We start from the raw sequence: 27,079 nt of genomic DNA on the forward strand, positions 1-27,079 counted from the left end.
GGGAATACCAGTGTTTAAAGGTCTTTCATAAGAAGGGGGCCCAGCAAAGAATGAAGGGAAATAATCAGACAAGAACCAGAGGATAGCAGGGAAGTCCCAAGTTTGGGGAAGAAAGGAGCGGTTAACTGTGAGATGCAGCAGAGAGATCAGGTAAAATGAAGAATGAGACATACCCTTTGAATTTGATGATTAAGGGGTCATGAGGATCTTTTCCAGGCCATTTCAGCAAAGAGATGGCAAGGGAAGGGATTGCAGTGGGTGGAAGAGTGGATGGAAGAGAAGGAAGCAGAGACAAGTGGACATGAGGACTGGGCTTGTTTCAATTGAGTGGGGAGCAGGAGAGAAGGGAAGCCAGAGGGAAGTGCAGGGTGGAAAAGGCAGGTGCTTTGTTCTGCCGGTTTGTTTTCCAAGCTAGAGACTTTAAGCATGTTTCTAAGGATCCATGAGGAAGCGGAGTTTGAAAATAGGGAAAGAAAAAGGAAGCCTGATGGAGTAAAGTGTTTCCATGGACGAGAGAACACTGGCTCAAAGAAGTAGATCAAGGAACTCCGCTACTCTTTGCTAGAGAGTAGCACTTCTTCCTTTGAAAGGAGAAGGATAAAGTGATGATAGGGATAAATTCATTTAGGGGCCTCGGGTCCCTCTCTGAAGGAAAAGGTGAGGGTGAGTACTGTGAGGAGGGGCAGCCAGAGTGGGGGAGAAGTGTTGAGGACAGCCCCAAAGGACTTGCTGGGTTGGGTGTCACATGTGTACCTCTCTCCATTTGGTGATCCTCGTTGGGGTTTGGAGGTCGAAGCAGAGTGAGGTCAAAAGGGCCAGGGATAGACTTAGAGAGCAGAGGTTCAAGGGCTTGCAGTCTTAATGAGGTCAAAGAGCAGCAGGAGAAGGAGAATGGAAAGAATCCAGGGAGGGATACAATGGTGTGTAATCAGTAGGATGTGGCAATTGAAATTGCAAAAATGAGGTGGTTCCAAACGAAGCCAAGGGCCAGCATGTAGGCAACAGGCGGCAGTGGAATACAGAGAGTTCCTGGAGATGAGGGTTCAGGAACTGAGAGATCAAGGAATTGAAACAACTCAAGTTTTTCTGTGAAGGACTAGCCAGTAAATATTTTAAGCTTTGTTGGCCTATATACAGTTGGCACAACTATTCAGCTCTGCTCTTGTAGCATCAGAGCACTCACAGACAAGATGAATGGGCATGGCTGTGTTCCAATAAAACTTTATTTACAAAAACAAGTGATGTGCTAGATTTGGCCCAAAGGTTGTGTGTAGTTTGCCACATAACCTTTGGCAAACTGATCTACGGGCTTAGTATTCAAATTATGGTCCATGGACCAGCAGCATTGGCATCACCAGGGAGCTTGTTAGAAATGGAAAATCTTGGGCCCACCCCACACATAATGCATCTTAACAAAATCTCCAGGCGTTTTATATATATCCTAAGGTTTGAGAAGCACTTTGTTAGAGACATTGAAGTCTCTCCAATAGTAACAAAAAGCAGTTCTCAAAATCTTTAGTGAGTGATGCAGTCTAGCGTTTGATGTTCTAAAGAAGGGTGTAGCGACATGGCATGGGCTTCAGACAGGGGCCCAGGGAAGGACAGCTGCAGAGCAGCAGTCTGTCCCGGGAGAACATTGACCCACTCCCAGCTCTGTGGTCTCCGGGGGTGGGAGCAGCCACCAGCCTAGTCTCTTCCACTCTTTTTGTACTTCCTTCTTGGCTGCCTCTTTTGGAGCTAGGCCTCTAATTGTTCATTTTCTCTAGGTGGGAGGAGTTTACTCTTATGACTGCAGTTTTGGCCACGTGCCCAATGTGGAATTGATGAAGTTCATCGCAATGGCCACATTTGGCTCTTACCTGTCCACGTGTCCTGAGCCGGAACCAGGCAGCCCGGGTCTGACTGTCTATCACCGGGCATTTCTCCTCTACTCCTTTCTGCGCAGTGGGGAAGCCCTGAACCCCGAGTATTACTGTGGTAAGGGGCGGGGGGCAAGGGTGCATAGCACAGACCCGGAGGTAATGCCCTGGGGGACCTGAGCACGGGCCTGGGGCCAACTGTTCTGGCTCGGCTCTCTCCCCGGGGATGGCGCATAGCCCCTCCCTGTAGCTCTCTGATAGCCACCCACCCCTCTCCCACCCTGCTGGTCTTCTAGGCTCCCAGCACCGCCTGTTTAATGAGCACCTGGTGTCCGCAAGCAGCAACCCTGCCCTGGCTCTGCGCCGGAAAAAGCACACTGAAAAGGAGGTGCCCGCTGACTTGGTCAGCACTGTGTCCGTACGGCTTCGAGAGGGATACAGTGTCCGAGAGGTCACGCTGGCCAAAGGTAAAAGGGTCTCTAGGCCCTGCCTTGTCACGCAAGTCTCAGACCTGCCAGACGGAGCGGCAGGCACCTAGGGATCACACAGGAGATTCTGCTTGTCATTGGAGACAAGTGGGTTATGATCTGCCTTCAGGACTTAGTTCTCTTAGGATTTAGCTTCCCGGTTCCCTCTCCTTTGCCAGAGGTGAGTCAAATGAGGGTGGTGTGGTGTCCTGAATTTGGCTCTGTTCTCGCATCACTCCTGCAACTCCCATCTGTAGTTTGGCAGTTGGCAGGCTCTAGGCCTGAAATCTCTGGAACCATGCTTGGAACCTTTAGTTAAGCTAGAGTTCCAGGAGGTGGGTGGGGGTTTCGGGTAGAACTTGGTCCCCGGCTGGAGTCCTGCGTCTTCTTCCCCTAACTGGCCTCCCACTTCCCCCATAGGAGGGTCTCAGCTGGAGGTAAAGCTCGTGCTGTTATGGAAACACAACATGCGCATTGAATATGTGGCTGTGGCACCCTGGCCCCTGGAGCCTGAGGGCCCTCGAGGAACAAGGGTGGAAGTGACAATGGAAGGTGGCTATGACATTCTACACGATGTGTCCTGTGCACTAAGGCAACCCATTCGCTCACTGTATCGTACCCACGTTATCCGACGGTTCTGGAACACACTGCAGAGGTGAATGAGGTCACCACTCAGTGAGTGATGCCCCATTTGTTGTGTGGAGGGACAGAGGTGTGGAACTGGGAGCTGGTGAGAGTCCCCCTGAGCACCAGGCTTGTGTCCAGGGTCACCCATCCTCCTGAGGCTCCCTTCCTCTGTGCCCACCGGAGTGAGGTGTGGCTCAGGGTCGGCCCTTATTCTGCAGCATTAACCAGACGGACCAGATGCTAGCCCACCTTCAGTCCTTCTCTTCAGTCCCAGAGCATTTCACGCTTCCTGATAGCACCAAGAGTGGAGTGCCACTCTTCTATATCCCTCCTGGCTCCACCACCCCGGTAAGTGGCTCTAATGCTCATTATCCCCATTAATGTCATGCCCACCCAGACTTGGATTGGCACAGCTTCTAGAGCCCAGAGCCACCTTCTTTTTCTTTCCCTCTCAAGTCTGAGGCACTTAAACCAGAATCTTAGCCTTGAGAGCATTCTCCCTCCTTCCAAGTTCCTGGCAGAGAAAGATCTATAGAGAGAGGCTGTCCTTAGCAGACCACGGGGGTCCGAGGTAAAGACTTGGAGAACATCTAGATGCCCGTGAGCCCCTTCTCCACTTGGTGTATTCTGGCCTCCCCCAGCATCTTCACCCATTTCCCACCAGCACCAACTACCGTGGACTGTGTATTTTGCAAAGACCGTAGCTTCCTTTGTGCTAATGATTTCACACTCGGCCACAGACGTCGGCCTCATGCTGCCAGGCGGGGGCTTATGCTGGCATGAAGCCGCCTCACCCTGAATTCCTGCCATCACTCAACCGCTTTCCTCTTCAGTCAGTGATGGAGATGTGGCAAGCCGCATCCTTGGTCTGAATTTAGCTCTAAAGGGCTACACAGTCTGTCTCTGGGCTCATCCCAATCTGACCTTCATCCTAGAGGCCTGTGTTTTTCTTCTTTCCCAGGCTGGGCTCTGAGTTCCTTTAGCCATAAACCATTGCCCTCTCTGAGCCCTGGACTCCATAGTCCTGTTTGCTGTGTGGTTCTTGTGCCATGTTTTCTGTGAATGCTCCTATAGGGCGGTCCTTCCTGTCCCCAGGTGCTCTCCCTTCAGCACAGTGGGTCCGACTCATCCCACGCCCAGTTTGCAGCCTACTGGAAGCCAGTGCTGTCCATGGATGCCAACTCATGGCAGCGCTGGCTGCACATGCATCGCCTGGTGCTAATCCTGGAGCACGACACGTGGGTACCCTCTGCAGGCCGAGTGGACAAGGTGTGATGGGGAAGGGGAGCAACTGATGAACTCTCACCCACCTTCAGCCAAGGATAAACTATAACCCTTCCCTAGCCTTCTGGGTTACCCACCCCCACCTCCTCAGACAGGACCTGGAAGAGACAGGGAGCAGTCTGTTCTTTGCCCCCAAGCCTGCAAGATCTGACCTAGGCACGCACCCGTCTTGCAGACCGATCCCCAAGCACTTGCACACCCCCGGCAGTAATGGGCGCTACAGCACCGTGCAATGCAGGATCTCACACTCCTCACTGACCTCTCTGCTTCGGGACTGGAGCAGCTTCGTGCTGGTTGAGGGCTACTCATATGTGAAGCTGCTCTCCAGGTGGGCAAAGTCATGTCCCCTCGCTCCCCGCCCCCCCCCGTCACCACACCCCATGCCTCTTCCTCTAACCCCAGACCTCACCACTCCTTCTCCTCAACCCACTGACTCCCAGTCTAGAGCTGCTCACTGACCCCCATTTCTCCCTAGTGCCCCAGACCAGCCACCCTCTTCCTTCTACATGGTCCGCATCATTTCCAAGGCCCCGTGCATGGTCCTTCGCCTGGGTTTTCCCATCGGCACACCAGCCCAGGCCCGACACAAGGTGAGCTGAGCCCTGACTGCCTCCCAGACCCAGGAGTCCTGTAGGTTAGACTCAGTCTTTCTCCTCAACTCATACAGGGCCAGGGCCAGTAGAGATGGGAGACCCCAAACCAAGAAAGGCTTAGAGTAGAGGACTCTCCCACTTTGTCTGGGGGACCCTTCTCCCAGACCTATAGGAGACAGGGTTAGGAGGATCTGATCACTTTTCTCCTCCAGATTGTATCTGGCTTACGGGAAGAGATCCTTCGGCTGCGTTTCCCTCACCGGGTACAAAGCAAGGAGCCAACACCCAAGGTCAAACGAAAAGGGCTGGGGGGCATTGGTGGGGGCAGCTCTCCCTCCAAGTCCCCCCCCATGCTGGGCCCGCAGCAGGCCCTATCTGACCGGCCTTGCCTTGTGGTCCTGCATAAGCCCCTCGACAAGCTACTCATCAGGTTGGTGTAGAGGCTGGACTGTACAGGAGGGCTGGGACTCAGCTGGGTCTTGAGTGGAGGTCGAGGTGTGGCCTCTGTTGCCCAGGTATGAGAAGCTACCCTTGGACTACCGGGCGCCCTTCTTACTGACACTGGAGCCACCAGGGCCACTGCCATTGGTGTCCGGCCGCTCAGCCTCTTCCAGCCTAGCATCTCTGTCCCGCTACCTCTACCATCAGCGCTGGCTCTGGAGCGTCCCATCAGGCCTGGCCCCCGCACTGCCACTCAGTGCCATTGCACAGCTTCTGTCCATCCTCACTGAGTACGTCATCTCAGCATGACCGGGCAGCTCTGGATGGGAAGAGAGCAAGTGTAGATTCTGGGTTGAGCCACAGGCAGAAAGTGAAGTGAGACCCTGCCCTCTCTCAGCCCCTGTGCCATCGCCGTTACACACAATATTTAGCTCAGAACAGCGCCTGCCCCTGCCCTGCCCTGCCCTGCCTTCACTCCCACACCCCATAGTCGGCCTGTGCAACTAGAATTTGTTGCACCCAAGACACCCATGATCTGAGGAGGGCTGCCAGCAGACAGGTCTGCCTGGGTGGCTGCCAGAAGTGGCCACATACGGGGATGGGGGGCAGTAGGATAGACTCTGAGTGTCTTTCCCCAGTCTTATCCTCTCCCCACCCCCACCTTTATGGGGCTTTAGAGTCCGACTCTCTGAAGGCTTCCACTTCGCCTGCAGTGGGGAAGGAATCATCAACATGGTCCTGGAGCTTCCAATTCAGGTATGTGCCATCCCTCATGACACTTCCCCACCAGGGTCCATCATTAGAGGGACACTTGCCTCCAAGCTGCGTCGGGACTGCTATAAACTTGGCCTCATGGGGACCCTGTGACCAGAGGACCTGAAGACTGAGGCCCATCCCAGGACAATGTGACAGGGGCTAGGGTTCTGGGGGCTAGAGCTGGGCCAGGCTGGATCTCTGACTTGGCCAAGGTTTGCCCACCATCTCCCGTTTTGCCCCCAGAGCGAGCCCCTGGGGCAGGCTGCAGGTGAAGAGAGGCACACATGCGTTGTGCAGTACATCCTCTTCCCCCCACACTCTACGTCCACCAAGGACAGGTGAGACCCAGGCTCTCTCTGGGAGCTGCCTATCTCCATATTCCCACTTCTCCTACTGCCCCTGGAGTTCTGTCTCTGAGCTATTAGAGAGTTGGGGTAGGGGTGCTTCGTCAGGCAAATGCCTGTCCGGAAAGTCACATGGGAATTATGTTTGTCCTGTGCCCCCTCCATGGGCTGACCCCCTGCCATTGGTTATGGATCAGACTCTCCTCCCTGCCAGGCTCAGGCCTCCTCCTCCTCCTCCTTTAGCTTCTCAACAGATGATGACAACGATGTGGAGGTAGAGGCCCTGGAAGGAGACTCAGAGCTCAACCTGGTCACCGAGGTGTGGGTGGAGCCTCAGTATGGGCGGGTGGGACCCGGCCCCGAGAGCTGGAAGCACCTCCAGGACCTGACCTACTCTGAGATCCCTCAAGCTGTGAGTGGCCTCTAAGTACCCCCACGCCTTAGCGAGTGAGGTGCCGTCCCCTCTAGAGTACCACAGCCCGCGGCCTTCCTGGCCCCTCTGAGTCTCTGTGGTCTGCCTGTCTGTGACAGTGTGGGCTTCCTTGAGAGCTGGACCCCAGAATACTGGCCTAGGACAGGCTGACCCCTGACCTCTGCTGTTTGTGCCCCAGCTCCACCCTCGGGATGCAGCCTGCATAGGCTCCATGCTGAGCTTCGAATACCTGATACAGCTGTGCCAGAGCAAGGAATGGAGTCCTCTGCCCCCAGAGCCAAGGGTCTCTGATGGTCAGTGGGGAAGGGACCCCTGGGGTGGACTGTGGCGTAGGGAGTGGGCGGCAGTCCTAGTTGGGGCATCTGGGTCTCACTATGGGTCTTATCTTCCTTAGGATTGGAACAGGGAGGAGATACCTATGTCCACGAGATCCCTTTCCATTTTGACTTAATGGGACTGTTGCCTCAGTGTCAACAGCTCCAGATGTTCTTCCTTCTGCTTTCCAGAGGTGGGTGAACTTCGTACTTACCCACACCTAGAGGGCCAGCGGGCATGGGAATGATAGAGAGCAGATGAGTCTGCAAACAAGCAGATGAGTGCTGGGGCAGGAGGAGGCTTGGAGGCCACCCGAGGGCTGCCGTGGTCAGGGCTGAGCCAGGGTGCTAGGCCACAGGAGGCTCTTGGTGCTGAGCGGAGTGTGTGTCGGGCAGAGCCAGAGGGCGTCCCTCTCGCCGAGGGGCCCTGTCCCGCCAACGACATGGTGCTGTGCCTGCTGCACAGCTGCCTGGGGCAGGAGCTGAGTGACCGGGAGATCCCGCTGACCATGGCTGAGCAAGCCACCTTCTTGAGTGAGGTGCTACGACGGACCTGCCACGGTCCAGGTGAGCTCTCACCTCTTTCCTAAAGAGCACACTCTGGCCCAGCCCCCTTTGCCCCACCCCATGGGGGGTGGGAGAGTTCTGTCTTTGGGTTTGGGCCTCCCTGTCTCTTCACCTCAGTGCCCTGCCTCTGCTAGCCCTGCCCTCGTCCACCCACCTCTACCCCTATTGTAGGTCCAGAGGAGCCACCGGCAGGGGGCCACAGGATCCTAAAGGATCAAGCAGTCAGCAGCACCCAAGCCACTGGAGACTCAGCACTTCCTCCCCTGGTCAGCACTGATTTGTCTCCTTGAGCCGGTTTTCCCACTGACCTCCTTCTGTTAGCACGTATTCATGCCCCGATTTTGTATCGCCGAGGATATTAAGCGCCTCCTGCCAGCGACAGGATACTGTCACTCCCCTTTGTCCTGGATCTCATAAGCTATACTGAGGGCAGCACTCCAGGGTAGAGGAAGGGAGCAGGGGTTGGGTGGTCCCTTGCAGATCACTCTGTTTCTCTCTTACAGGCTGGAGGCCCTCCTGAGACTCTCAAGCCTCTCATCTCTGCCCAGCCCCCACAGTGGCGCTGCTATGCAAGGCTTGTGACTCCCCAGCATGTGTTTCTGACTTTCCTCCCAGCTACCTTCCCAGGTACCACCTGCTTACCTTCATCACCAGCCCCAGATACAAACCCCTGGGCACCCTCACTGGCCCACCAGGCAGCTCTGACTTCCATCTCTCTTCTCTTCTTCAGACGTCCAACATCTGGCTGCCTATGGTTTGGAGGGACCCTCTCAAGAGGAGACAAAGCCGAAGTTCGGGGATTGGAGTGGGGCCGCCAGCCCGAAAGATCTGGGAGGACCTGGGATGAGGGCTCCAAAGGCCCAAGTCCCCATGCTCAGTGTTACGCCAGCCGGCGGTAAGGCTGCTCCCTTTTTGGTCAGTTAAGCAGGAGCAGGAATGGGAGCAAAGAGAAAGCTTGGAGACCATGTGACATCTCTTCCCACAGACACTGCCCAGGACCCAGGGGACCTAAGCCCACCTTTCCGTCGGGACTTACAGGCTTATGCTGGGCGTCAGGCTCCACAGACAGAGGGTGCCGATGGCCCCCGGACCCGGTGTCCTGTTTACATCTATAGCTGTGCCCTGGAAGCACTGAGGGAGCAAATGGTTGGCCTGCAGCCCCCTCAGGCACCCCGAGACCTCATCTTTCAGTGAGTACCCTCGGTGTTGACCTCGGTCCTCCCCCAGCCACGGCCCCCAGCCAAGGCTCATGAACACACTCATGGGTACGGACAGACAGGCTGATGATCAAGGCAAGGACTCAGTCCATGTCCTGCCTACTCCTGGCTTAGCTTCCTTCAGCAAATCAGTTGAACTTGCTGGGCCATGAATACATTCAGTAGAGACATATGGACAGTCCATGGGAGCATGGGTGGATGGGGAGTCTGAGATGTCCTTTAGGAGAGTTGGCCAAGCTTGTGCCTCCCTCCTATTGCTAGGACTCCGTTCCTCGACCAGCCCTCCCCATCCTCAGTCTGGATGGAGCCCAGGTACAAGGAGGCAGCCAACCATTGTGCCTTGCTGCAGGAGCACGCGCAGCGATGCTATGTCCGTGGTGAGCAGGAGGCCATGCAAGAGAGCATCAGGGAGGAGCGAGGCTTCTCGGGATTATGGGCATGGGCACTGGAGAGGCCATGCCAGAGCTCAACTGTCATGGCCCCTTCCACTTTCTCAGGGCTGTTCCGGAGTTTGCAGCAAGCACAGAGCGTCAGCTCACAGGACTTGCTGATAGCAGTCGATGCCTGTGAGGAGCTGCTGCAAGAAGTAGACATCACCCCTTTCCTGCTTGCACTGTGTGGCCACACTCGGAGTCTGCCCCAGGCACCCCCAAGCCCTGGGCCTCTCAGCCCTGGGCCCTTCAGCAGCAGCATCGAGGAGGCCCCTGAGCCTAGAGAACGAGCCATCCTGGCTTCCGAGTCCAGGTTAGGATTGGCCCTGAGTGGTGTGTGAGGCTGCACAAAGTCCCTGGAAAGAGAGCTTCTGAGCCAGGGTGAGGGCTGTGCAAGGTGGTGCCCACACACCACGGAGGCAGTTGCTTTGTCGCCAGCTTCTTCTGCTTCCCAGACTTCTCTCTCCCATCTATAGTCTCTGTCTTCTTTTCTGGCCTGGAATGTTGAGCTGGGTGAGAGGTATGTAGAGTTGCCAGCTGCCATCAGTGAAAGTAGGAAGCTTGTTCTGAGGATATTTGTGCAATAGTAGTAACCCCTAGAACCACTTGTGCATTTCCCGAGAGCATGTCCCTCACTGCTGAGTCCCCAGCTCACCTAAGAGGTCCAGCAGGACCCTGATGGAGGGAGGGAGAAAGGCAAGTGAGCAGACATCTGTGTGTCTGGCCCCCGCAGTGTATTAGCCTCGAGGAAGCAGAAGAAGCAGAGGGAGGAGTGTGCTGACGATGCCCAGGCCCCGAACTCCAGCCCTTTTCCCCATCTAGAGCTCTAGACGCACCCCCCCCCCACCTTTCATGCTTGAAATCCATGCATTTTTTTCTCACCAAAACTAACTTCTCTATCTGTGTTCTCCCATGGGTGAATGAGATCACCCTCCACCCAGCAGCCCAAGTCAGAAAACTGGGAGTCCTCCTTACTCATTGCTTCATGTCACAGAAATGTCTGGTCGTTAAGAAACGTGGGGGTTCGAGCCAAAATGGGTGGGTCGGTTCCCCTTGCCCCTCGCACCACCTGTGCCGTTGTGCCAGGCACCCTTGCTAGAGCCGAAGATGGGTGTGTGCCACTCCCAGTAGGGAAGCAGGCTCCTCCAGGACTTGGCGGTCCTTAGTGCCTCGACACCCCTCACCCCCATCCTGCCTTCTCAGCATAGAGACCGAGGACCTCAGCGAGCCTGAGTCTCAGAGCAGCCGTGTCCCTGGCAACCCAGACCCTAGCCTGGAGATCTCTCTGACAGACGTTTGCCAGCTCAGAGGAGAAGCCCATGATGCCCTTCATAGCCTCATCCAGGTGGGACGCTTGCTGAGGGCAGAGGAGGGTGGAGGCCTGCCTGTGCTGGTGTGTCCTCTCTTAGGGGTGGGGGGTGGGGGGCTGTGTAGGCATCTACTCTAGGGTAGGGGGCAGTGTCCTGCCAAGGGCCGGCTGACATAATAACTCCCAAACAGGAGAAGTTCCTGGAGATCAGTGGTCTCCACTTCCGCACGGTGCCCTCCAATCCGCACTACTTCTTCTATTGCCCTCCATCCAGCCGGCGAGAGGCGAGTGGCTTCTTCCCTTCCTCCCTTCCTCCCTTCCTCCCTTGTACCCCCTGAGCCATAGCCTCACTGAGCCCCCTGAGTCTAGATCCTCTTGACTCTTGGCTCCCTGAGGCCTGGATGTGACTCTTGTCCTGCCTCAGATAAAGCTCTCTTTCTTTTGCTCAGGATGAGGGCCCCCGGGACATAGTAGACAGAAAAGTCAGTGATCTGGAGTTTTCAGAGGCTGAACTCCTAGGAGAAGAAGGTGTGTGGGCAAGTGGGTAGAGGTGGGAAGGCTGCTTCAGGCCAGGGAAGCTGCTTTGGGGCCCTCCACCGCCAGCCTCTCCCAGCCACCACATGACATGCTCCTTGTCTAGGAGACACGTCAGCCTGCTGCGTGGTCACTGAGAGTGACCCAGAGCTGGAAGTAGAATACCGAGAGAGCCGTGAAGCAGACCTGGGGCCGGCGGGGCTCGACTCCGCCTCACTGTCAGATGCAGACACCGTGAACCCTGATGAAGACTCCTTCAGTATACTGGGGGGCGACTCACCAACGGGGCCTGAGAGCCTGGTGCGTGACCTGCCGCCTCTCTTCCTGCACCTCACGTGCTCTGTGCGGCTGCATGGGCAGCACAGCTCAGTACCTGTGTGCAGCCTGCCCACCTGCCTGGGTGAGTCCAGGGTACCTGAGGGAGGGCCCCAGGTGCCAGGACAGCCTGCCTGCCTGCCTGCCTGCCTGCCAGGGGTGGGGGTGGGGGGAGGGGGAGAGCCCATGGCTGTAATTCATGAGCGCTGAGGACTTGAAGTCTGTGCCTGTCCCTGGGCTCCGGCAGCCCTCTTGACTTTTCCCCTCTCCCAGGCCAGGTGCTTTCCAGTCTGGAGGGCCCCCCCCTTGGAGGCCGAGTGCCCCTGAGGGACCTCAGTGTTACCCTGGATGTCTTCGTGTTGACCTTGCCTCTGGAAGTGGAGCTTCCCCCGACCTCGGACCCTCAGCACCACAGGTGTGGCAGCAAGTTTGGTGGGGGGATCTAGGGCCTTGATGGGGGTAGGGGCCCATTAAAGAATCTAGAGACACTTGGGGACTCAGGACCCCTTGAGGATTCCAAGAAAGGAGTTCTGAAGAGGCCCTAGGAAGAGAGTAGCTGCTGCTCTTTGACCTTTGCTCCCACCTTATTCAGATCCACCTCTGAAAGCAGTGCTTCATTCCCACGATCTCCAGGGCAGCCATCATCTTTAAGGTCGGATGATGGCCTAGGACCCCCACTGCCACCCCCAGAAGAAGACAGGTACTTTCCTTTCTGTCTCTCAGAGTTCCTTGCTCTCTGTCAGTTTTGTTTTTTGGAAACCAACATCTAAACTTTTCTTCCACGTAGGCACCCTGGACTGTCCAATTTGGCCACACCCCACAGACTGGCTATTGAGACCACCATGAGTGAGGTGAGGGCCTTCCCTTCTCCAACCTAAGTGGTGACCCCTCAACACTGTAACTGATACCCTTTCCATCATGTGAGTAAGGTTAAGGGGCTCCTTTATTCTAAGTTCAAAGTAAGGCCGCCCTCAATCTGTGAGGCAAAGTGTCTTTTGGTCTGCAATTGAGGGGATGCCCCAACTGGCAAGGAAGGTGCCCTTCACCACTTGCTGGATTATTCTCTGACTGTAGATCCGCTGGTTGCTGGAGGATGAGATGGTGGGAGCCCTCCGAAGAGGGGGCATCCCCCAGGGCCCTACTCTGCACCGTGCAGCTGCCCACATCCATAGCTCTCCTGGACGCTCTACCTGCCTTCGCCAAACCCTACCACTGAGTTTTGTGTTTGGACCAGAACGTTCCCTTACACAATTCAAGGAGGTATGCTGCCCTCAGAAACCCCCCTGGTCATCCTGGAGCCCGTTCTTCCCTGGACTTCAGATACAGAAGTAGAAGTCCTGGTTTGATTCCATAGCATTACCCTCTGGACGGCCGCCTCACCACATTGTCCCTCACCCCGTGCCTGGCAGCCCAACTCAATGGGAAGAGACCCTGCTCTCCTTCTTGCCACTATGCCTGTTAAACTTTAGGCAAGCCACTGAACCTTTGCACACCTCAGTAATTGGGGTGCCAGAGTCTGCTTCACCAGGTAGTTTTGAGGGTCTGATGAGGAAGTGTGGGGTGCCACATACAGGGAGGGCTGCTCTTGCCTAAACTGTGACCTTGGCTCCTGCTCCCCAGGAGTTCCGCCGCCTTCACCTCCCTGGCCATGTTCTTCTTGAGGATCCCGAAAGTGGCTTCTTCTTTGTAGCAGTTGGCCAACAGCCAGGTGGGTCCCAAAGGGAGCCCCCTTCGACTGCCTGGGCTTGGCACAGCCACGAGGACAGGGCTGAAGGCATCGAAGGGGAGGTGAGCCTTTCCCGGGATGCCTTGGGAATGGAGGGGGTGGAGGTAGGTATGTGGAGCCTATATTCACTTCTAACTTTCTGCCCCTCAGGCCCTGACAACCAGCCCCCAAGCCCCTGGCTCCCCAGAGGGTTCTGAGGGCACCCCCCTCCTTAGCTTGCCACAGGGAGGTAAGAGAGGACTCAGGTAAAAAGTCTGGGGGCTAGGACCAGGGACTTGTAGGTCCCTGGCCCTGCTTCCATTTTCAGAGGGCGATCCTCAGCCAGATCAATAGAGGTTCCAGGCCTTTCCCTTCTCTTCCCAGGGAGCCAGCCTGGGCCCAGCCGGGGGCTGAGCCTTATGTCCAGTCAGGGCAGCGTGGACTCTGACCACCTAGGTAAGCTGGGACAATGGGGGAGGGTCTAGGCTGATGGGAGGCAGACTCAGGGCTGTGCGGCAGGACCAGGCAGGGGGCCTCAGAATGGACTGACGTGAAGGGGCCAGGCCCAGCAAACCTGATGATGCTCACAGGATCAGATGAGCCAAAGGATGGGACTGAACTTAAGCACGTTTGACACAGGTTACGATGGTGGCAGCAGTGGCTCAGACAGCGAGGGTCCCAATGAGACCCTGGGGGAGAAGGCTCCCTTCACGTTGCGGACCCCACCTGGGCCAGCACCTCCCCAGCCTTCACTCTCAGGCCTCCCTGGGCCCTGCCTGCCTGACTTCTGGCTCATCGTTCGGGTACTGCAGGACCGCGTAGAAGTATATGCTCATGCACGGTAAGTAGCGCCCTGCACCTGACTCTGATGTCTGCTGCTTTTCCCTGGTCCCACAACACTCCTCTCCAGGGTTGTTCAAAAGTAAGACTTGGGACTAGGCTTTGGACAGGGGTCTGACTGCATTCTGGAGCTGGGTGGTCCTGACTACTTCCCGCAGCCTGCAGCAAAGCAGGTCACTCTCTACTTTCCTAATGGAGTTAAAAGCTGGTAGGATTTTGGCTCCTGGCCTTCATTAAGAGCTGCCACAGTTCAGAGCAGCTTCAGAGGTTGACATGGGAATAACAGGTGATACTTAACAAGCGCTTACTGTGTGGCAGACACTGTTCTGAGTGCTCCACCTGGATCAGCTCCTTTCATCTATGCAGCAGTGCTAGACAGTATTACTCTCCTTATGGCAGGGGGAGGATACTCAAGCACAGGTAAGTTCAGTACTTGCCCAAGGTCACAGGAAAGGGCAGAGCCAGGATTCCCAGCAGAGCCTCTTTATTTTATTTTATTTTTTAATGTTTTATTTATTCATAAGAAGACACAGAGAGACAGAGACACAGGCAGAGGGAGAAACAGGCTCCATGCAGGGAGCCCCACGTGGACCTCGATCCTGGGTCTCCAGGATCATACCCTGGGTCGAAGTCGGCACTAAAGCACTGAACCACCCAGGCTGCCCAGCAGAGCCTCTTTAAATATGACTCCCATCTTGGGATGGGGTGGGTTTGAGAAGGAAAGACCACCGTTCTGCTCAAGATCTGAGAATGGAGAGCAGATGAGCTACGTGAAGGAAGCTTCAGCGTGCTGCCCACGAGGAAGCTGATAAAGCAAGCATGGGATCTGTGTTTCTATAATTGCTACGGAGAGTTCTGCTTTTCCCATTTCCCACCATGTTTGCTTCCCTTTGGCCAATCCTACTCCCTTTTCATGGTTTCTCTTGGCCCCCCCGCTCTCAAGACCCCACCACCAACAACAACTGTGTCTGATCCATCCCTCCCCTATAGGAGCCTGATTCGGGAGGATGGGGGTCCAGGCACCGAGTGCCGTCACCTGCAGCAGCTCCTGGTGAGACAAGTTGGGGAGATCTGCAGGGAGGTCAACCAGGTAAGGGACAGCTAGGGACAGAGCTTTCTTTTTTAAAGATTTTATTTATTCATGAGAGACACAGAGAAAAAGGCAGAGACACAGGCAGAGGGAGAAGCAGGCTCCTTGCAGGGAGCCCAGTGTGGGACTTGATCCCAGGACCCCGGGATCACGACAAGAGCCAAAGGCAGATGCTCAACCACTGAGCCACCCATGTGTCCCTGGGGACAGGGCTTTCTGGCATGGGACACTGCTCAGATGAGGCAGGAGTTTCCAGGACTTGACCTTCAGAGGCTCTTAATCTGCCTTGGACATTTCCTACTGAGATACTGTTACTCCCTGGGCTCTACAAGCTGGGGAATGCTCCCTCCCCTCGCCCAGTAAGGCAGGTTACTCTCCCAGACCCTGACTAGAGCTAGCTGTTCCATCTTGTGGTGCCGTGCTAGCATTAGGGATATAATGGTGAACAAGACAGGGAAACCCTGACTCTCTGGGAGCTTATGTCGCATGGGGGAGATAGACATTGAACAACTAAATTACACAAATTATTTCCATTACAATTGTGAAGAATCATACAAAGGAAAAGTAGAGACTGCTTGCTACAAGAGCAAATGACGGGGTCCGATCTTCTGCAGTGTCAGGGGGAAAATTGAATTTTTAAACTGAGGCCTGAAGGCTGGGTAACAGATTCTGGCAAAGAGGAGGGACGAGTGTTCATAACCTGGGGTTCAGAGCCCTGAGCCCAGTGACTGTGGGACACATCTCTGATTCCCCAGTGATTACTGATACTCTCTTGATCGCTGACCCCACCCCCTCCCCAAGATAACGGGCATCCTCTCTGGCCTCTGATCACCCCTGACCACTGCCACCAATGTATGAGGAATTGAGGAATGTTTCAGTTCCCTGATACTTGGCTCCTCCTCCCAGCGGCTGCTTCTGCAGGACCTCCATGACAGTCACGTGTGTAACTCTCTTCTGGTGGCCGAGAGCGAAGAAGATCTGTGGCGCAGTGAGACCCCCTTCCACTCCCGTCAGCGGGCACCACTGCCTACCGATGGTGAGACCCCACCCAGAAGCCTCCCTCATGGGCTGCTGCTGCCCTTCCAGTAGGAGGATTTGCCTTCCAATCTGCTGTCCCTCCTGACGGGCAGGCACAGGACCCCTTTGGGCTTCCTGAGACTTCTGGTCATGGTTAGGAAGCCTGACGATCTACTTGAGATGCTAATGAAGTCTTGACACTCCTGCTCTCTTCTGTTACTCCTGATGACCCCTCACCCCAGCTCAGGGGGAAAGCCAAATGATGATATCATTCTTTGCAATTCTCCCATCCGGTTTACAAGTAAAATCAGACTACTTCTATATTTAATATTCTCACCAAGTCTGTAGGTGAATGTTCCTAACAGTTCCGGACACTGCGTCTCTCAGCACATCCTGAGATGTGCTCTATATCAAAGCACCATTCCCCTAATTAGCAGGCTTCCCAGGGTTTTGATGGTGTCTTCCGCACATGGAGCATGTGCTAGGACAACCACACACCTTTGCTTCAAATGCCTTCTGGCAGCGTGCGATGGGAGACTGGTCGGAGCCCTGAGACGGCCCTTCCTCATTAGAGTCTGTCCACGTGTTTTTGCTGGACAACCAGCATTCTGTTCCAAACTGCAGCCCTCTGTGTGCTCTAAACATGCTCACATCCAGCATCCATCCCTGGTTTCTCTGGGAAACCAGGTGGCCCCCTCTGCCATCAGGAGGCTCCTCATCAACCTGGCAACCTGGAAAGGGTCAGACAGGGTGCTGGACTGTGTCCCTGGGCTCTTGCTTTCTGCCCTACTACCCTGTGGGTTCTTTGGGGTAGCTGTCCTCCGGCGCACAGTGTTTTCCCTGACTCTGCAGGTGTGTATCAGCACTCCTATTCTCAGTTCTTACTTCTATTCTTTTATCCTATTGCTACTCCCTGTGATTACACAGCTGGGGGTGTATGTTATGTATTATGACACAGCCAATGTCTCGACGTTATCTTAAGGATTTTCTCATGTCTACCTTACCTGCCACCTCTTCTTAGCTCCTTCTCCACATCTTCCTGAGAGCCTTCGTGCTGTGACCTGGCTTCCTAAGAGCACGGTCCTGCCACCTTACCCAGAATGGCCATCCTTCCCCTGCAGAGTAACAGACCGGGCCAAGGAGTCCTGAGGAGTGAGGACAAGTAGACCAGTTTCTTTTTTTTTTTTTTTTTTTTTAGTAGACCAGTTTCAAAGTGAGAAGTAGCAAGGGCAGAAGGCTGTGTCCCGCTTCTGACCCCCTGTCTCCCTTCTCCCCAGATTACGCTGCTGATGAGAGCTGTGCACCCCGAGGGTACCTAGCAGCCACAATGCAGTTTGTCCCTGGCCATTTCTCCTGTGATGTTGTGTGGGGAACCGTGATTCGCGTCCATTCACGCCTGAAAATGGGTCCCAGCATGGGAGTCTCTCGGGGTATGTGACGGGCAAGAGAGGGCAGGTAGAGTGGGAGAGAATCTGGAGAAGGGGGCGTCCTGAGCCCCTGTCCCTCCACAGCCATCCAGGCCCTGCGCTCCGTGCTCAATGCCTTCTCTGTGGTGAACCGGAAGAACATGTTTGTCTATCAGGAACGAGCTACAAAGGCTGTGTACTACCTGCGGTATGTGGGTGAGCCCTGGGAAGAGGGGGTAAAGCAGGGGTCAAGGATAGGGGCAGAGGACGTATGCCCAAAGACTGTGCCACTCTCTCCCAGGCTCCTGGAGACGTCGTGCAGCGAGCGATCATGGGAGGGTGACGCGCTGCCCCCCTCCCTGGCTCTGTCACGAAGCCAGGAGCCCATCTACTCTGAGGAAACATCGGCACGTATCACCCCCTCCCCACCCCCCAAAGCCTCTGTGCTCCCCTCATACTTGGCCCCCTGGAGCCGGGCCCTGACCCACGTTTCTCTGCAGGGTCCTCGTTCTCCCCTGGACATGGCTTCTAGCCGCAGTTCAGATGCTGCTCGTCCTGTGGGCCAAGTGGACAGGCATATCCAGCTGCTGGTGCACGGCGTAGGACAGGCAGGTAAGCGCCACGAGGAGGGGGCAGGGGAGTAACCAGAGGAGGTTCCAGAATCCTCCTGAGACTTCTGGCACCTGCCCGCTCTAGCTCATGCTGTGCTCCCGGTTTCCCTCAAGCAGGAACCAGGCAGAACAGACCCCCGTGATGTTTAGAGGGTAGGCGCTGCAGCTCATTGAAATTCAGCTTGGAGAGAGGACCCATTAAAGCCGACACTAGCTGTCTAGCCTGGCTGACTGGGGGGATGGTTCCAGTGGGTGGAAACCGAGGGCAGGTTTGGGGTGAAGGTGCTGGGTTCAGATTGGGAGATGGTGAGCGCGAGGGACCCAGTAGGCAACTGGATGTTGCAACTCATACTTATGGCTGATTTAATGTGTACTTGGCCTTGGGCTCAGACTATTACGTATGAGGTAGATGTTGGTATTATTCCCATCATATGGATGAGGACACTGAGGCTTTGACAGGTGACACTCCCCTGTCCACAGTTACATAGTGAACTAGAACTTGGCAGAGCTAGAACATGGTGCCAGCTGCCTCCAGTGTGTGGGGGACTGTTCAGGTATGGGGGTCAAGGGCTGGTCTGGGGGTTGCTGGATCCTCTGCCAGTGACTCTGTGGCTGCGTCAAGGTCCTGAGATTACAGATGAGCTAGTACGGGTCCTGCGTCGGCGCCTGGACGAGGCCACACTGGACGTCATCACTGTCATGCTTGTTCGGAACTGCAAGCTGACACCCGCTGATGTGGAGGTCAGCTCTCTCCCAACCTCAGCCTCCCTCCAAGGCTCGGGTGCGGGGACAGTGTCTGCTTCACCCTCTCCATATAGTTCTGATCCCCCTTCCTTCACACTCCCTACAGTTCATCCAGCCCCCCGGAAGCCTCCCCTCAGAAGTGCTGCACCTGGCCCTCCCTGTCTCCTGCAGGCCCTGGCTTCCTGCCCTGGCCTGGTACCTGCGCCAGAACCTGCTCATCTTCCTGCACTCTCCCAAGTACACGGACAGCAACAGCCGGAACCACTTCCAGGTGAGGTTTCAATCCCTCTCACACTGCCTGTCCCGATGCCCCCACACCCCCCTCACTGTGTGACCGTTCCCTGCGGGTGCTGCAGGTGGTATCCCCCTGCCTAAAGACCGGTATACACACACCCATGCCTCCCCCCACCTCCTACACCTTTATTGCCTGCCTGCGTCTTCCTGTGCTCCTAGGAATACCTGTCTGCCATTCCCCACAGTGGACACCATCCCCTGATGGTTTCTGTCTACCCACTGGGGCTTAGTGCTCTCTGGTGCTTCTCTCCCCAGCACCCGCTCCCACCGCAAGGTGGCCTCCCTGACTTGGACATCTACTTGTATAACAAGCCTGGTGGGCAGGGCACCGGTGGCAAAGGTATGCTGCAGGGCGCCAGCCTGGGCCCCTGCCGACTGTGGGAGAGCCTTTTCCTGCCTTATGGCCAACAGGGCCTTTCCCAGCCTTGCAGCTCAGGGCCATCTAGAAGTCTCAGACCTGGGTCTTCCTGTGGATTTCTACCCAGGGGTCGCCTGCATCACTCTAGCCTTCGTGGATGAAGGGGGCAGCCCCATCTCACTGGCATCATGGCCCCCTTCCTCTCCGGGGCCCCTTGACCCACTGCAGGAGGAGGAATTTGAGCAACTGACCCAGGTCACTCGCTGCCCATTCATGTCGGACAGTTCTTCAGGTGGGGCAGCCTGGTCAGTGGAGGGGGTATTCAGTTAACACTCTGGGTGGGAGCCAGAGGCACCCTCATGTTACACCCATTCTTTGTTCCAGCTCAGAATGGGGCCCCATGGCTCCGACTGGATGTGTGGGAGAAGGGCAACATCAGTATCGTGCAGCTGGAGGAGAAGCTCCGAGGAGCAGCCCGCCAAGCCCTGGCTGATGCCATCATGGAGCTGCGGCTGCTACCAGCCTCACTGTGCACAGAGGACACATCTCCAGGTACATGGGATCCGGAGAACATCTCAGGCCCAGGCAAGACAGCGTCTCTAGTGAGGTTGCCAAGGATGGGGGTTCGGGAAGGCATTGCAAAGGCTCTCTCCAAAGTACACACTCACAGTTATCCTTTTATTCTCCGCGTCAGCAAGGCCACACGCCAACAGAAGTACATACATGCAGCTGGTCACCCACTTCAAGAGAGAGATTCCTCCTCAGGAAGCTCCTTCATACATACACATAGCTGTCAGTTGTGTATGCTGCCATTCACTGATAGGCGGGATAAGGAGCAAAGTGGCAAGTCACTCTCACCTGTCTCGGGGCTAGGCTGTCTGACACATGGACTGATGGTTAGTGATGGGAGTCTGTAATGTCTGATGTCCACAGGAAGTCTCAGGAGCGGGTCATTGGAAACCAAGAGCCCTGCGGGCCGAGCTAGCACCTTTCCTCCTGTGCCTGGCCCTGGCCCTGGCGAGCCTGTGACTCCCCCCAGCAAAGCTGGCCGGCGTAGCTTCTGGGATATGCTGGTAACAAGGGGATGGGAAGAGGTGGTGGACTTGGCGTCTACCTTCTTGCCTGCCTCCTAGCTCCCCTCCATTCCCCTGCAGACCTTGCCCCAGATGGCCTGTCCCTTGGGGGGCTGCCAAGTGTGGCAGGTTCTCTAGGATGAAGAGAGCCCAGCTTAGCAAAAGCCTTCACTTCCCTTTCTCTCGTGGGGCCCTCACAGCCACCCACAGGAGAAGTAGGGCTCTTACCAGTGCAGGTGCTGGGGCTCGGAAAAGCCAAGTGGCCTGCCCAAGGCTGCGGCCAGCACCTCTGAGCCCCTAGGCTCTCCTTACCATTCCACAATGCCCCCATCCTCCACGCCATCACCCTTCCCAACAGCACTTCCTCATTCACTGCCTTGCCCCTAGAGTAAAACAGAATGTGGGGACTTGGGTTCTCCCAAAACAACTGATGACATTGTCCTGGACCGGCCAGAAGACACCCGGGGCCGGAGGCGTCACAAAACAGAAAGTGTTCGGACTCCAGGTGGAACTGAGCGGGCACCAGGCCCAGATTCTGGAGCCCAGAGACAAAGGTGCATTGTGTGGTAGTGCGTCAGGGTGGAGGAGGATGTGAAGTCACAGGTGGGTTTGGGGTTTGTGTGAACACACACGTGTCACACGTGGAGGCGAGGGTCTTACACCTGCTGTGTCCTCAGACGCCGGACCACACAGCTAGAAGAGGGTGAGGTGGGGACCTTGCAGCCGGTGTTTGCTCGTGTGACTCAGCGCTGGATGGAGTTTATGGTTCAGATCGGTGAGGCCCCCCTCCCGCGCACTTACCCCCGTGACCTGGTCCCCGTGCTATGGCCCCAGCCTGACTTCTCTGCCCTGGCTCCAGGTTGTGCCTCAGTGTCCAGGAGCTCCACCCACATGGTGTCCCGATTCCTCCTCCCATCTGTCCTCTCTGAATTTACTACTCTGGTCACCTCAATGGCCGGAGACACCAGCGTCCGCATCTTTGAGCAGCATTTGTGAGTTTGGGGGTCTCGTGGAGCCTGAGCTAGGACAGGCAGGGGCTAGGCCTGGGCAGTGGTGGCCAGGGAATGGGGCCACACATAGATGGTCTGCTTTCTAGGAGCTCAGAACCAGAGATCTTCAGTCCTTGCTCCCTTGGACAACTGGGCCCAACTCCACGCCCGGCAGCCGAGCGGCATCTGCTGCTTCTGGGCAGGAACTTCTTGCAGTGGAGGAGACCGACCCAGCAGGGTGAGGGCATGGCCTAGAGGGGGTGAGTTCCGAGTTCCATGGGGGCAGGGTGAGCTCGAGGGGCTCTGCCTCCAGACCCCTATCGAGCTGCTCTCCCCTGTAGCTGCCAAAGCCGTGCAGCGCTTTGAGCCAGGGGGTGACGGGAGCTCCGGGCGAAGCGCTCCCCGGCAGAGGTTCTTGCTGCTGGAGGTCGTGGACAAGAAGGTAAACATGAGGGATCCCTGGGTGGCACAGCGGTTTGGCGCCTGCCTTTGGCCCAGGGCGCGATCCTGGAGACCTGGGATCGAATCCCACGTCGGGCTCCCGGTGCATGGAGCCTGCTTCTCCCTCTGCCTGTGTCTCTGCATGTCTCTCTCTGTGTGTGACTATCATAAATAAAAAAAATAAATAAAATAAAAATAAAAAATTAAAAAAAAAAAGAAGGTAAACATGGGGCCAGGGGCTGGGCAGGCGAGGCGGTTCAGTGATCTCGCTGACCCTGACCCCAACTCCCAGCTGCAGCTGCTGACCTACAACTGGGCTCCGGACCTAGGAGCAGCCCTAGGCCGAGCGCTCGTCCGCCTAGTACAGTGGCAGAACTCGCGCGCCCACCTCACCTTCTGCCTCCTCAGCCAGAAGCTTGGGCTCTTCCATCATTACGGCCAGTTGGACTTCCCGGTGCGGGATGAAAAGGTGCCCGTGCCTCGGGCGCCCCCCTCTAGTTCTGGTTCTGCAGGGATCAGTTCCGGGAAGTGCCAGTGTGGCAGCAGGGGAGAGGGGATGGGCTGCGGGCAGATGAATGGGGGGATGTGAGAGAGGCTCTGGAGGCAACGGCCATGAACCCATTGTGGCACTCTGTCCGCTCAGGAGCCAAACCCATTCCTCCTTCCAACCATGGAAGCAGAGACCCTCATCCGGAGTGCAAGCCCACCGCTGAGCCGCGAGCAGGGCCGGCTGAGTGCATCCTCTCGGGGTGGGGGCCCCCTTCCCCTGGACACGTTCCCCTTCGATGAGGCCTTGAGGGATATCACAGCTGCCCGCCCCAGCTCCTCACTCGGTCCTGTGCCCAGACCCCCTGATCCTGTCACCTACCACGGCCAGCAGTTCCTGGAGATCAAGATGGCAGAGCGCAGGGGTGAGGTCCTGGGCTGGGCAGGGGCATCTATGGAGTGTGAGAGGGAGGCTGGGGTGGGGTGTGCCAGCTCCTGGGGGCTGTGACTAATGCCTGCAACCCCCAGAGCTGGAGCGCCAGATGAAGATGGAGAACCTGTTTGTGACCTGGCAGCAGCGTTCCGCCCCAGCCAGCATGCCTATCAGTGTGAGTGTCCCAAGCCCATGTCCTGTGTGAGCACCTGTGACCCTTTCCTGGCTACCCTCCCAGTCCTTACCACCTCATCTCCCCAGGCCGCGGAGCTGGAGACCCTAAAGCAGTCATCCCGCCTGGTGCATTACTGCGCAACGGCCCTGCTCTTCGACCCAGCTGCCTGGCTGCATGGGCCCCCAGAGACCTCCGGACCCCTGGAGGGCCAGGTGAGGCTCCAGACTCCCGGGTTTCTCCCGTGGGACCTCCCTTTACCACGTGCCTTCCATTCCTCCACCCTGTGATGTGGGTGCCAGCGGCTGGAGCCTTCCTGATCTCCACCCCCACAGCGGCGCCATCGCCCCGAGGCAGGGGCTGGGAGCCGGGAGGCCCCCGCAAGCTGCGAATCCTCAGATGCGCCTCCACCAGGTGCCCGTGAGGAACCTTGGCTGAAGGAGCTGAGCCTGGCTTTCCTGCAGCAGTACGTGCAGTATCTGCAGAGCATGGGCTTTGTGCTGGTGCCACTGCGGCCTCCCTCACCTGCCCGCAGGTGAGCCCCCTCCGTCCCCCTCCAACCCCCGGTCCTTCACTGCAGACGAGGCCCCACACACCCTCTCTCCTTTGCCTTGGGCCACATTTAAACAACGTGGGCCTCGTGCCTGTCCATCTCACCAGGCCGAACGCATACTCGAGGGTCTGGAGAGCCTTCTTGTGGGTTCAGGCACACCCTCTGAATCTCAGAGGATGACCTACACATTTGTACGCACAGCCGTTACAATCTCACAGGCTCATGCCCACGGATGTCTTGTATGCCAACGTGCTGGCATGCATTCATGCACTAGAAGCTCCCAGGCCTCTGGATCTGGGGCTTAGTGATGCCTGGCCCAGTCGCTGCACGGGCTTCTCTGGGTATTTCACATGGCTCGTGGCCCAGGAAGCCCTGTCCTCACTGAGTTGTCTCTCTCACCAGCAACCCCTGTGCCAGGCCTACCTGTATCACCATCCTCCTGCCCGTTCTTGAGCAGTAGTGACAGGTCTGAGTCTAGGGAAGTAAGTAGCTTCTCTGTCACCACCTTTCAGGTTCCTGGAGCACAGTGACACATCCACAACCACCTTTCCTGTCCTGTGTCAAATCTTACCCGTTTCTGTGGCCCCTGCTTTGTGCTCCTCACAACCTCTGGGCCTCCAGATTCTGTTCCCAGCCCCTTCCCAGTGGCTGTGGGAATGTACCTGTTCATGTTGCACACAGTTAACCTTTGTGTGTAAGTTGTACTTCCTTACTCAGGACACCACTTGGCCCAGAAAGTCAATTCCAACTCCTTAGTGTTTTCTGAAACCAGCTCTCCAGCTCCCAGGCCTCCCTCCTTCCCCCAGGCATTAGGAAGAGAGGACAGGCCTGCTCCTCTGGGACCCCACCCCTCTCATTCTGGGCAACAGGACCTGAGCAGGAGCTCTGCTTGTTGCCTTGACAGGTTTCCCTAAAGCAGCATCTGAGAGACTTTAGTTTCCATACTTTGCATTCAGTTTGAAGCTCTTCCCAAAACTCTGGGTTCCTTTTTAAAACCAAAGATTCTGGGGGCACCTGGGTGGCTCAGCTTGTTCGGTGTCCAACTCTTGATCTCAGCTCAGGTCTTGATCTCAGGGTCATGAGTTCAAGCCCCATGTTGGGCTCCATGCTGGTTGCGGAGCCTACTTTAAAAAGTAAAATAATTTTACAAAAAAAAACACTGGGATGAAAAACATATTTCTAGAACCAAATTTTTAGTCAAGCCTTCCTTTCTCACCATTCGTGAAGTATCACCAGTCATTGCTGAAGTCTTGTTCCAATTTCTTTGAGGACTTAACATTTCTTTTCCCCTGAGGCTTTGACACACCCCACCCCAGCCTGCCAGCGAGAGCTCTGGCGGTTTAGAGCTCTGGGGTAATGAGCACCTCCTATTGGCCCTTGCTGTTTTCCTTGCTCATGGTTCCTTCCCTGCTTCTCTTCTCCATCTGCCTGAGTTGAGTAGGCCCATGGGACCCTGACACTGCCATTCCTCAGTCAAAAGAGAACCTCTTTTCCTGCTCAGAGAAAAGTAGGTAACAAGGGCATTGAGCATGTCCTTGAATTTTTTCTTTTGAAATCTTAGACATGCATCAGCCTCTTCTTCCTCCCATCCCAAGGCCCCAGTATGGGGACATCTCCATCCCATCACCGTGTCTCCCCGTAGTCTCAGCAGCCTCTTATGCCCTAACCTGCAGGGAGAAGGGCCTGCTCTCCACCTCTCCACGGAGCACTCAGGAGAGAGCCCTGCTGCCCCCACGGTCTATACCTAGACTCTAGTCCCAGCCACTTACCTAACACAGTACCCCAAGCAGGTCCTTCCCTTCTCTGGCCCCATTTCCACTTCTGCAAGACGCCTTCCCCATGAAATCAACTGTGGGTCTGCTGGCTATACCGCCTCGCCCACTGGCCTGCTTCATCCTCTTCCCTCTTCTTTTTCTGCAGCACCAGCCGGCTGAGGGCCATGGCTATCCTTGGAACGGAGGGTCGTGGCTCCTTTTCCTGTCCTAAAACCAAGAGTGATGGGAGCCCCAAGGTAGTGTATCATTGCGTACCTTCCCTGATAGTGCAATCAGTGATGCCCCAGACCCAAGTGTCTCTGAGCCAGAATCATCGACCCAAGGACTCCCTTACTGGTTCAAGGCTGGTAAACCCCCAAACTTTGCCCCTGAACCCTAATCTTTATCCTTTCTTTAGAGCACTGGCTCTCCGGTCACCACCTACCACCTGCAGCGGGCACTACCCGGGGGCATCATCCTCATGGAGCTGGCTTTTCAGGTGAGCATGAGGAACAGTGAGTGGGGAGAGGTAGATCCACCGGTCTGTTGCCCTCCTGACCTCATCTTCACTCTCTCTCCAGGGCTGTTACTTCTGTGTCAAACAGTTTGCCCTAGAATGTTCCCGAATCCCCATGGGGCAAGCTGTCAACTCTCAGGTATGTGGTGGGGACAGAGAAAATAAGGGGATCTCAGGCATAGGGCTTCCCCAGTGTGCTGTGGCCAGTAAGAGGAAAGCACTGGTGGTCTGGGCTGGGGTGATCTGTTGCTATGGGCTGGATAGGTCAGTGGTCATTCTGGTGCCATGACTAGTCATCTACCCATCAGCCTCACTCTCTCAGTGGGCCAGAGCTGTATTCAACCTCAGCACTGGAGGCTGGTCTGGTCCTTTGGTCATTATGGCACTGACAGGAGCCCGGCAGTGTGGTCGATCCATACCCATAGCTGGTCAGTGAGGACTTTTGAACATGGTGGGTAATCTGTGCTGCAGGAAGTCCTGGCCTTAGAGCTGAAGACAGCCAGGCTTTGTCAGCATCGCCACAAACACTTAGAATGAGGACCAGAGTCGCCAGCCACCCAGCGCACCCCTGACACTTAGTGGTTATTTACGTCCCTGTCTGTCGGCCTCAGGGCAGGGCCTCTGTACTCACAAGAGCCCAGCACCCAGGAGTGCTCAGAATGAGTCTGGACCGAGTGAGGTCAGGAACGTAAAGCCCTTGGTACTTGAGTTCCTTCAGCTCCTTCAGTCACCAGGCAAGTCACGTGGGGGCCTGTGCCTTCTTTTTGCCTCTCACTTAGCTCTTGAAATGAGGGTCTGACTGGGCCTGGTCTGCCTGGGCCTCCTCATATCTGGAGAGCTCACATCCAGCCCGTGGATGGTTGCCTTTGACTTGAGTGTGGATACCTAGTCCAGTCCTCACAGGATAAGGTGACCCAGAAAGGCATGGTGACTCTACGTGCAGGAACCTACCTGGGCCAGAGTGCTCCAAAGGGAGCTCTGGACGGGCAGGTATGCTTTCACACTTTACTCTTGTGCTGGCGGGAAGGACCCACTGCGAGTCTCTCGAGCCTCTTGAAGTCCTCTTGAGTCCTTGTGGTTTCCTGCCCCTGATTTCCATCCAGCT

The 27,079-nt window shown here is 56.1% G+C and overlaps 1 protein-coding gene across 3 annotated transcripts in view; it reads left to right on the top strand.

Annotated features, from left to right (window-relative positions):
* Positions 1 to 27,079, top strand: part of SZT2 (SZT2 subunit of KICSTOR complex) — a 51,784-nt gene that overhangs the window by 19,095 nt on the left and 5,610 nt on the right. Inside the window, exons 8-65 of one of the 3 annotated variants that reach the window (XM_041738175.1) lie at positions 1,767 to 1,977; positions 2,156 to 2,326; positions 2,747 to 2,981; positions 3,172 to 3,301; positions 4,049 to 4,191; positions 4,413 to 4,565; positions 4,713 to 4,827; positions 5,043 to 5,260; positions 5,346 to 5,561; positions 5,949 to 6,027; positions 6,271 to 6,365; positions 6,615 to 6,783; positions 6,983 to 7,097; positions 7,199 to 7,312; positions 7,515 to 7,685; positions 7,857 to 7,951; positions 8,189 to 8,312; positions 8,416 to 8,580; positions 8,671 to 8,875; positions 9,164 to 9,279; positions 9,400 to 9,646; positions 10,537 to 10,678; positions 10,834 to 10,926; positions 11,092 to 11,170; positions 11,283 to 11,576; positions 11,765 to 11,906; positions 12,084 to 12,191; positions 12,279 to 12,342; positions 12,566 to 12,751; positions 13,112 to 13,279; positions 13,368 to 13,446; positions 13,581 to 13,652; positions 13,836 to 14,037; positions 15,027 to 15,126; positions 16,033 to 16,162; positions 17,421 to 17,573; positions 17,655 to 17,757; positions 17,851 to 17,956; positions 18,050 to 18,161; positions 18,783 to 18,901; positions 19,011 to 19,175; positions 19,454 to 19,538; positions 19,684 to 19,848; positions 19,941 to 20,108; positions 20,490 to 20,629; positions 21,017 to 21,183; positions 21,307 to 21,404; positions 21,489 to 21,621; positions 21,726 to 21,856; positions 21,960 to 22,060; positions 22,352 to 22,528; positions 22,703 to 22,970; positions 23,074 to 23,153; positions 23,240 to 23,365; positions 23,486 to 23,685; positions 25,624 to 25,714; positions 25,876 to 25,956; positions 26,039 to 26,113. In XM_041738175.1, coding sequence (XP_041594109.1) covers positions 1,767 to 1,977; positions 2,156 to 2,326; positions 2,747 to 2,981; positions 3,172 to 3,301; positions 4,049 to 4,191; positions 4,413 to 4,565; positions 4,713 to 4,827; positions 5,043 to 5,260; positions 5,346 to 5,561; positions 5,949 to 6,027; positions 6,271 to 6,365; positions 6,615 to 6,783; positions 6,983 to 7,097; positions 7,199 to 7,312; positions 7,515 to 7,685; positions 7,857 to 7,951; positions 8,189 to 8,312; positions 8,416 to 8,580; positions 8,671 to 8,875; positions 9,164 to 9,279; positions 9,400 to 9,646; positions 10,537 to 10,678; positions 10,834 to 10,926; positions 11,092 to 11,170; positions 11,283 to 11,576; positions 11,765 to 11,906; positions 12,084 to 12,191; positions 12,279 to 12,342; positions 12,566 to 12,751; positions 13,112 to 13,279; positions 13,368 to 13,446; positions 13,581 to 13,652; positions 13,836 to 14,037; positions 15,027 to 15,126; positions 16,033 to 16,162; positions 17,421 to 17,573; positions 17,655 to 17,757; positions 17,851 to 17,956; positions 18,050 to 18,161; positions 18,783 to 18,901; positions 19,011 to 19,175; positions 19,454 to 19,538; positions 19,684 to 19,848; positions 19,941 to 20,108; positions 20,490 to 20,629; positions 21,017 to 21,183; positions 21,307 to 21,404; positions 21,489 to 21,621; positions 21,726 to 21,856; positions 21,960 to 22,060; positions 22,352 to 22,528; positions 22,703 to 22,970; positions 23,074 to 23,153; positions 23,240 to 23,365; positions 23,486 to 23,685; positions 25,624 to 25,714; positions 25,876 to 25,956; positions 26,039 to 26,113 — 8,190 coding nt within the window. Of the gene's footprint in view, positions 1 to 1,766; positions 1,978 to 2,155; positions 2,327 to 2,746; positions 2,982 to 3,171; positions 3,302 to 4,048; positions 4,192 to 4,412; positions 4,566 to 4,712; positions 4,828 to 5,042; positions 5,261 to 5,345; positions 5,562 to 5,948; positions 6,028 to 6,270; positions 6,366 to 6,614; positions 6,784 to 6,982; positions 7,098 to 7,198; positions 7,313 to 7,514; positions 7,686 to 7,856; positions 7,952 to 8,188; positions 8,313 to 8,415; positions 8,581 to 8,670; positions 8,876 to 9,163; positions 9,280 to 9,399; positions 9,647 to 10,536; positions 10,679 to 10,833; positions 10,927 to 11,091; positions 11,171 to 11,282; positions 11,577 to 11,764; positions 11,907 to 12,083; positions 12,192 to 12,278; positions 12,343 to 12,565; positions 12,752 to 13,111; positions 13,280 to 13,367; positions 13,447 to 13,580; positions 13,653 to 13,835; positions 14,038 to 15,026; positions 15,127 to 16,032; positions 16,163 to 17,420; positions 17,574 to 17,654; positions 17,758 to 17,850; positions 17,957 to 18,049; positions 18,162 to 18,782; positions 18,902 to 19,010; positions 19,176 to 19,453; positions 19,539 to 19,683; positions 19,849 to 19,940; positions 20,109 to 20,489; positions 20,630 to 21,016; positions 21,184 to 21,306; positions 21,405 to 21,488; positions 21,622 to 21,725; positions 21,857 to 21,959; positions 22,061 to 22,351; positions 22,529 to 22,702; positions 22,971 to 23,073; positions 23,154 to 23,239; positions 23,366 to 23,485; positions 23,686 to 25,623; positions 25,715 to 25,875; positions 25,957 to 26,038; positions 26,114 to 27,079 lie in introns of those variants that run through there. The other 2 variants (XM_041738177.1, XR_005985191.1) reach the window with 2 other exon arrangements.

The sequence above is a fragment of the Vulpes lagopus genome, chromosome 23 (assembly GCF_018345385.1).
Source record: "Vulpes lagopus strain Blue_001 chromosome 23, ASM1834538v1, whole genome shotgun sequence".
NCBI lineage: Eukaryota > Metazoa > Chordata > Mammalia > Carnivora > Canidae > Vulpes > Vulpes lagopus.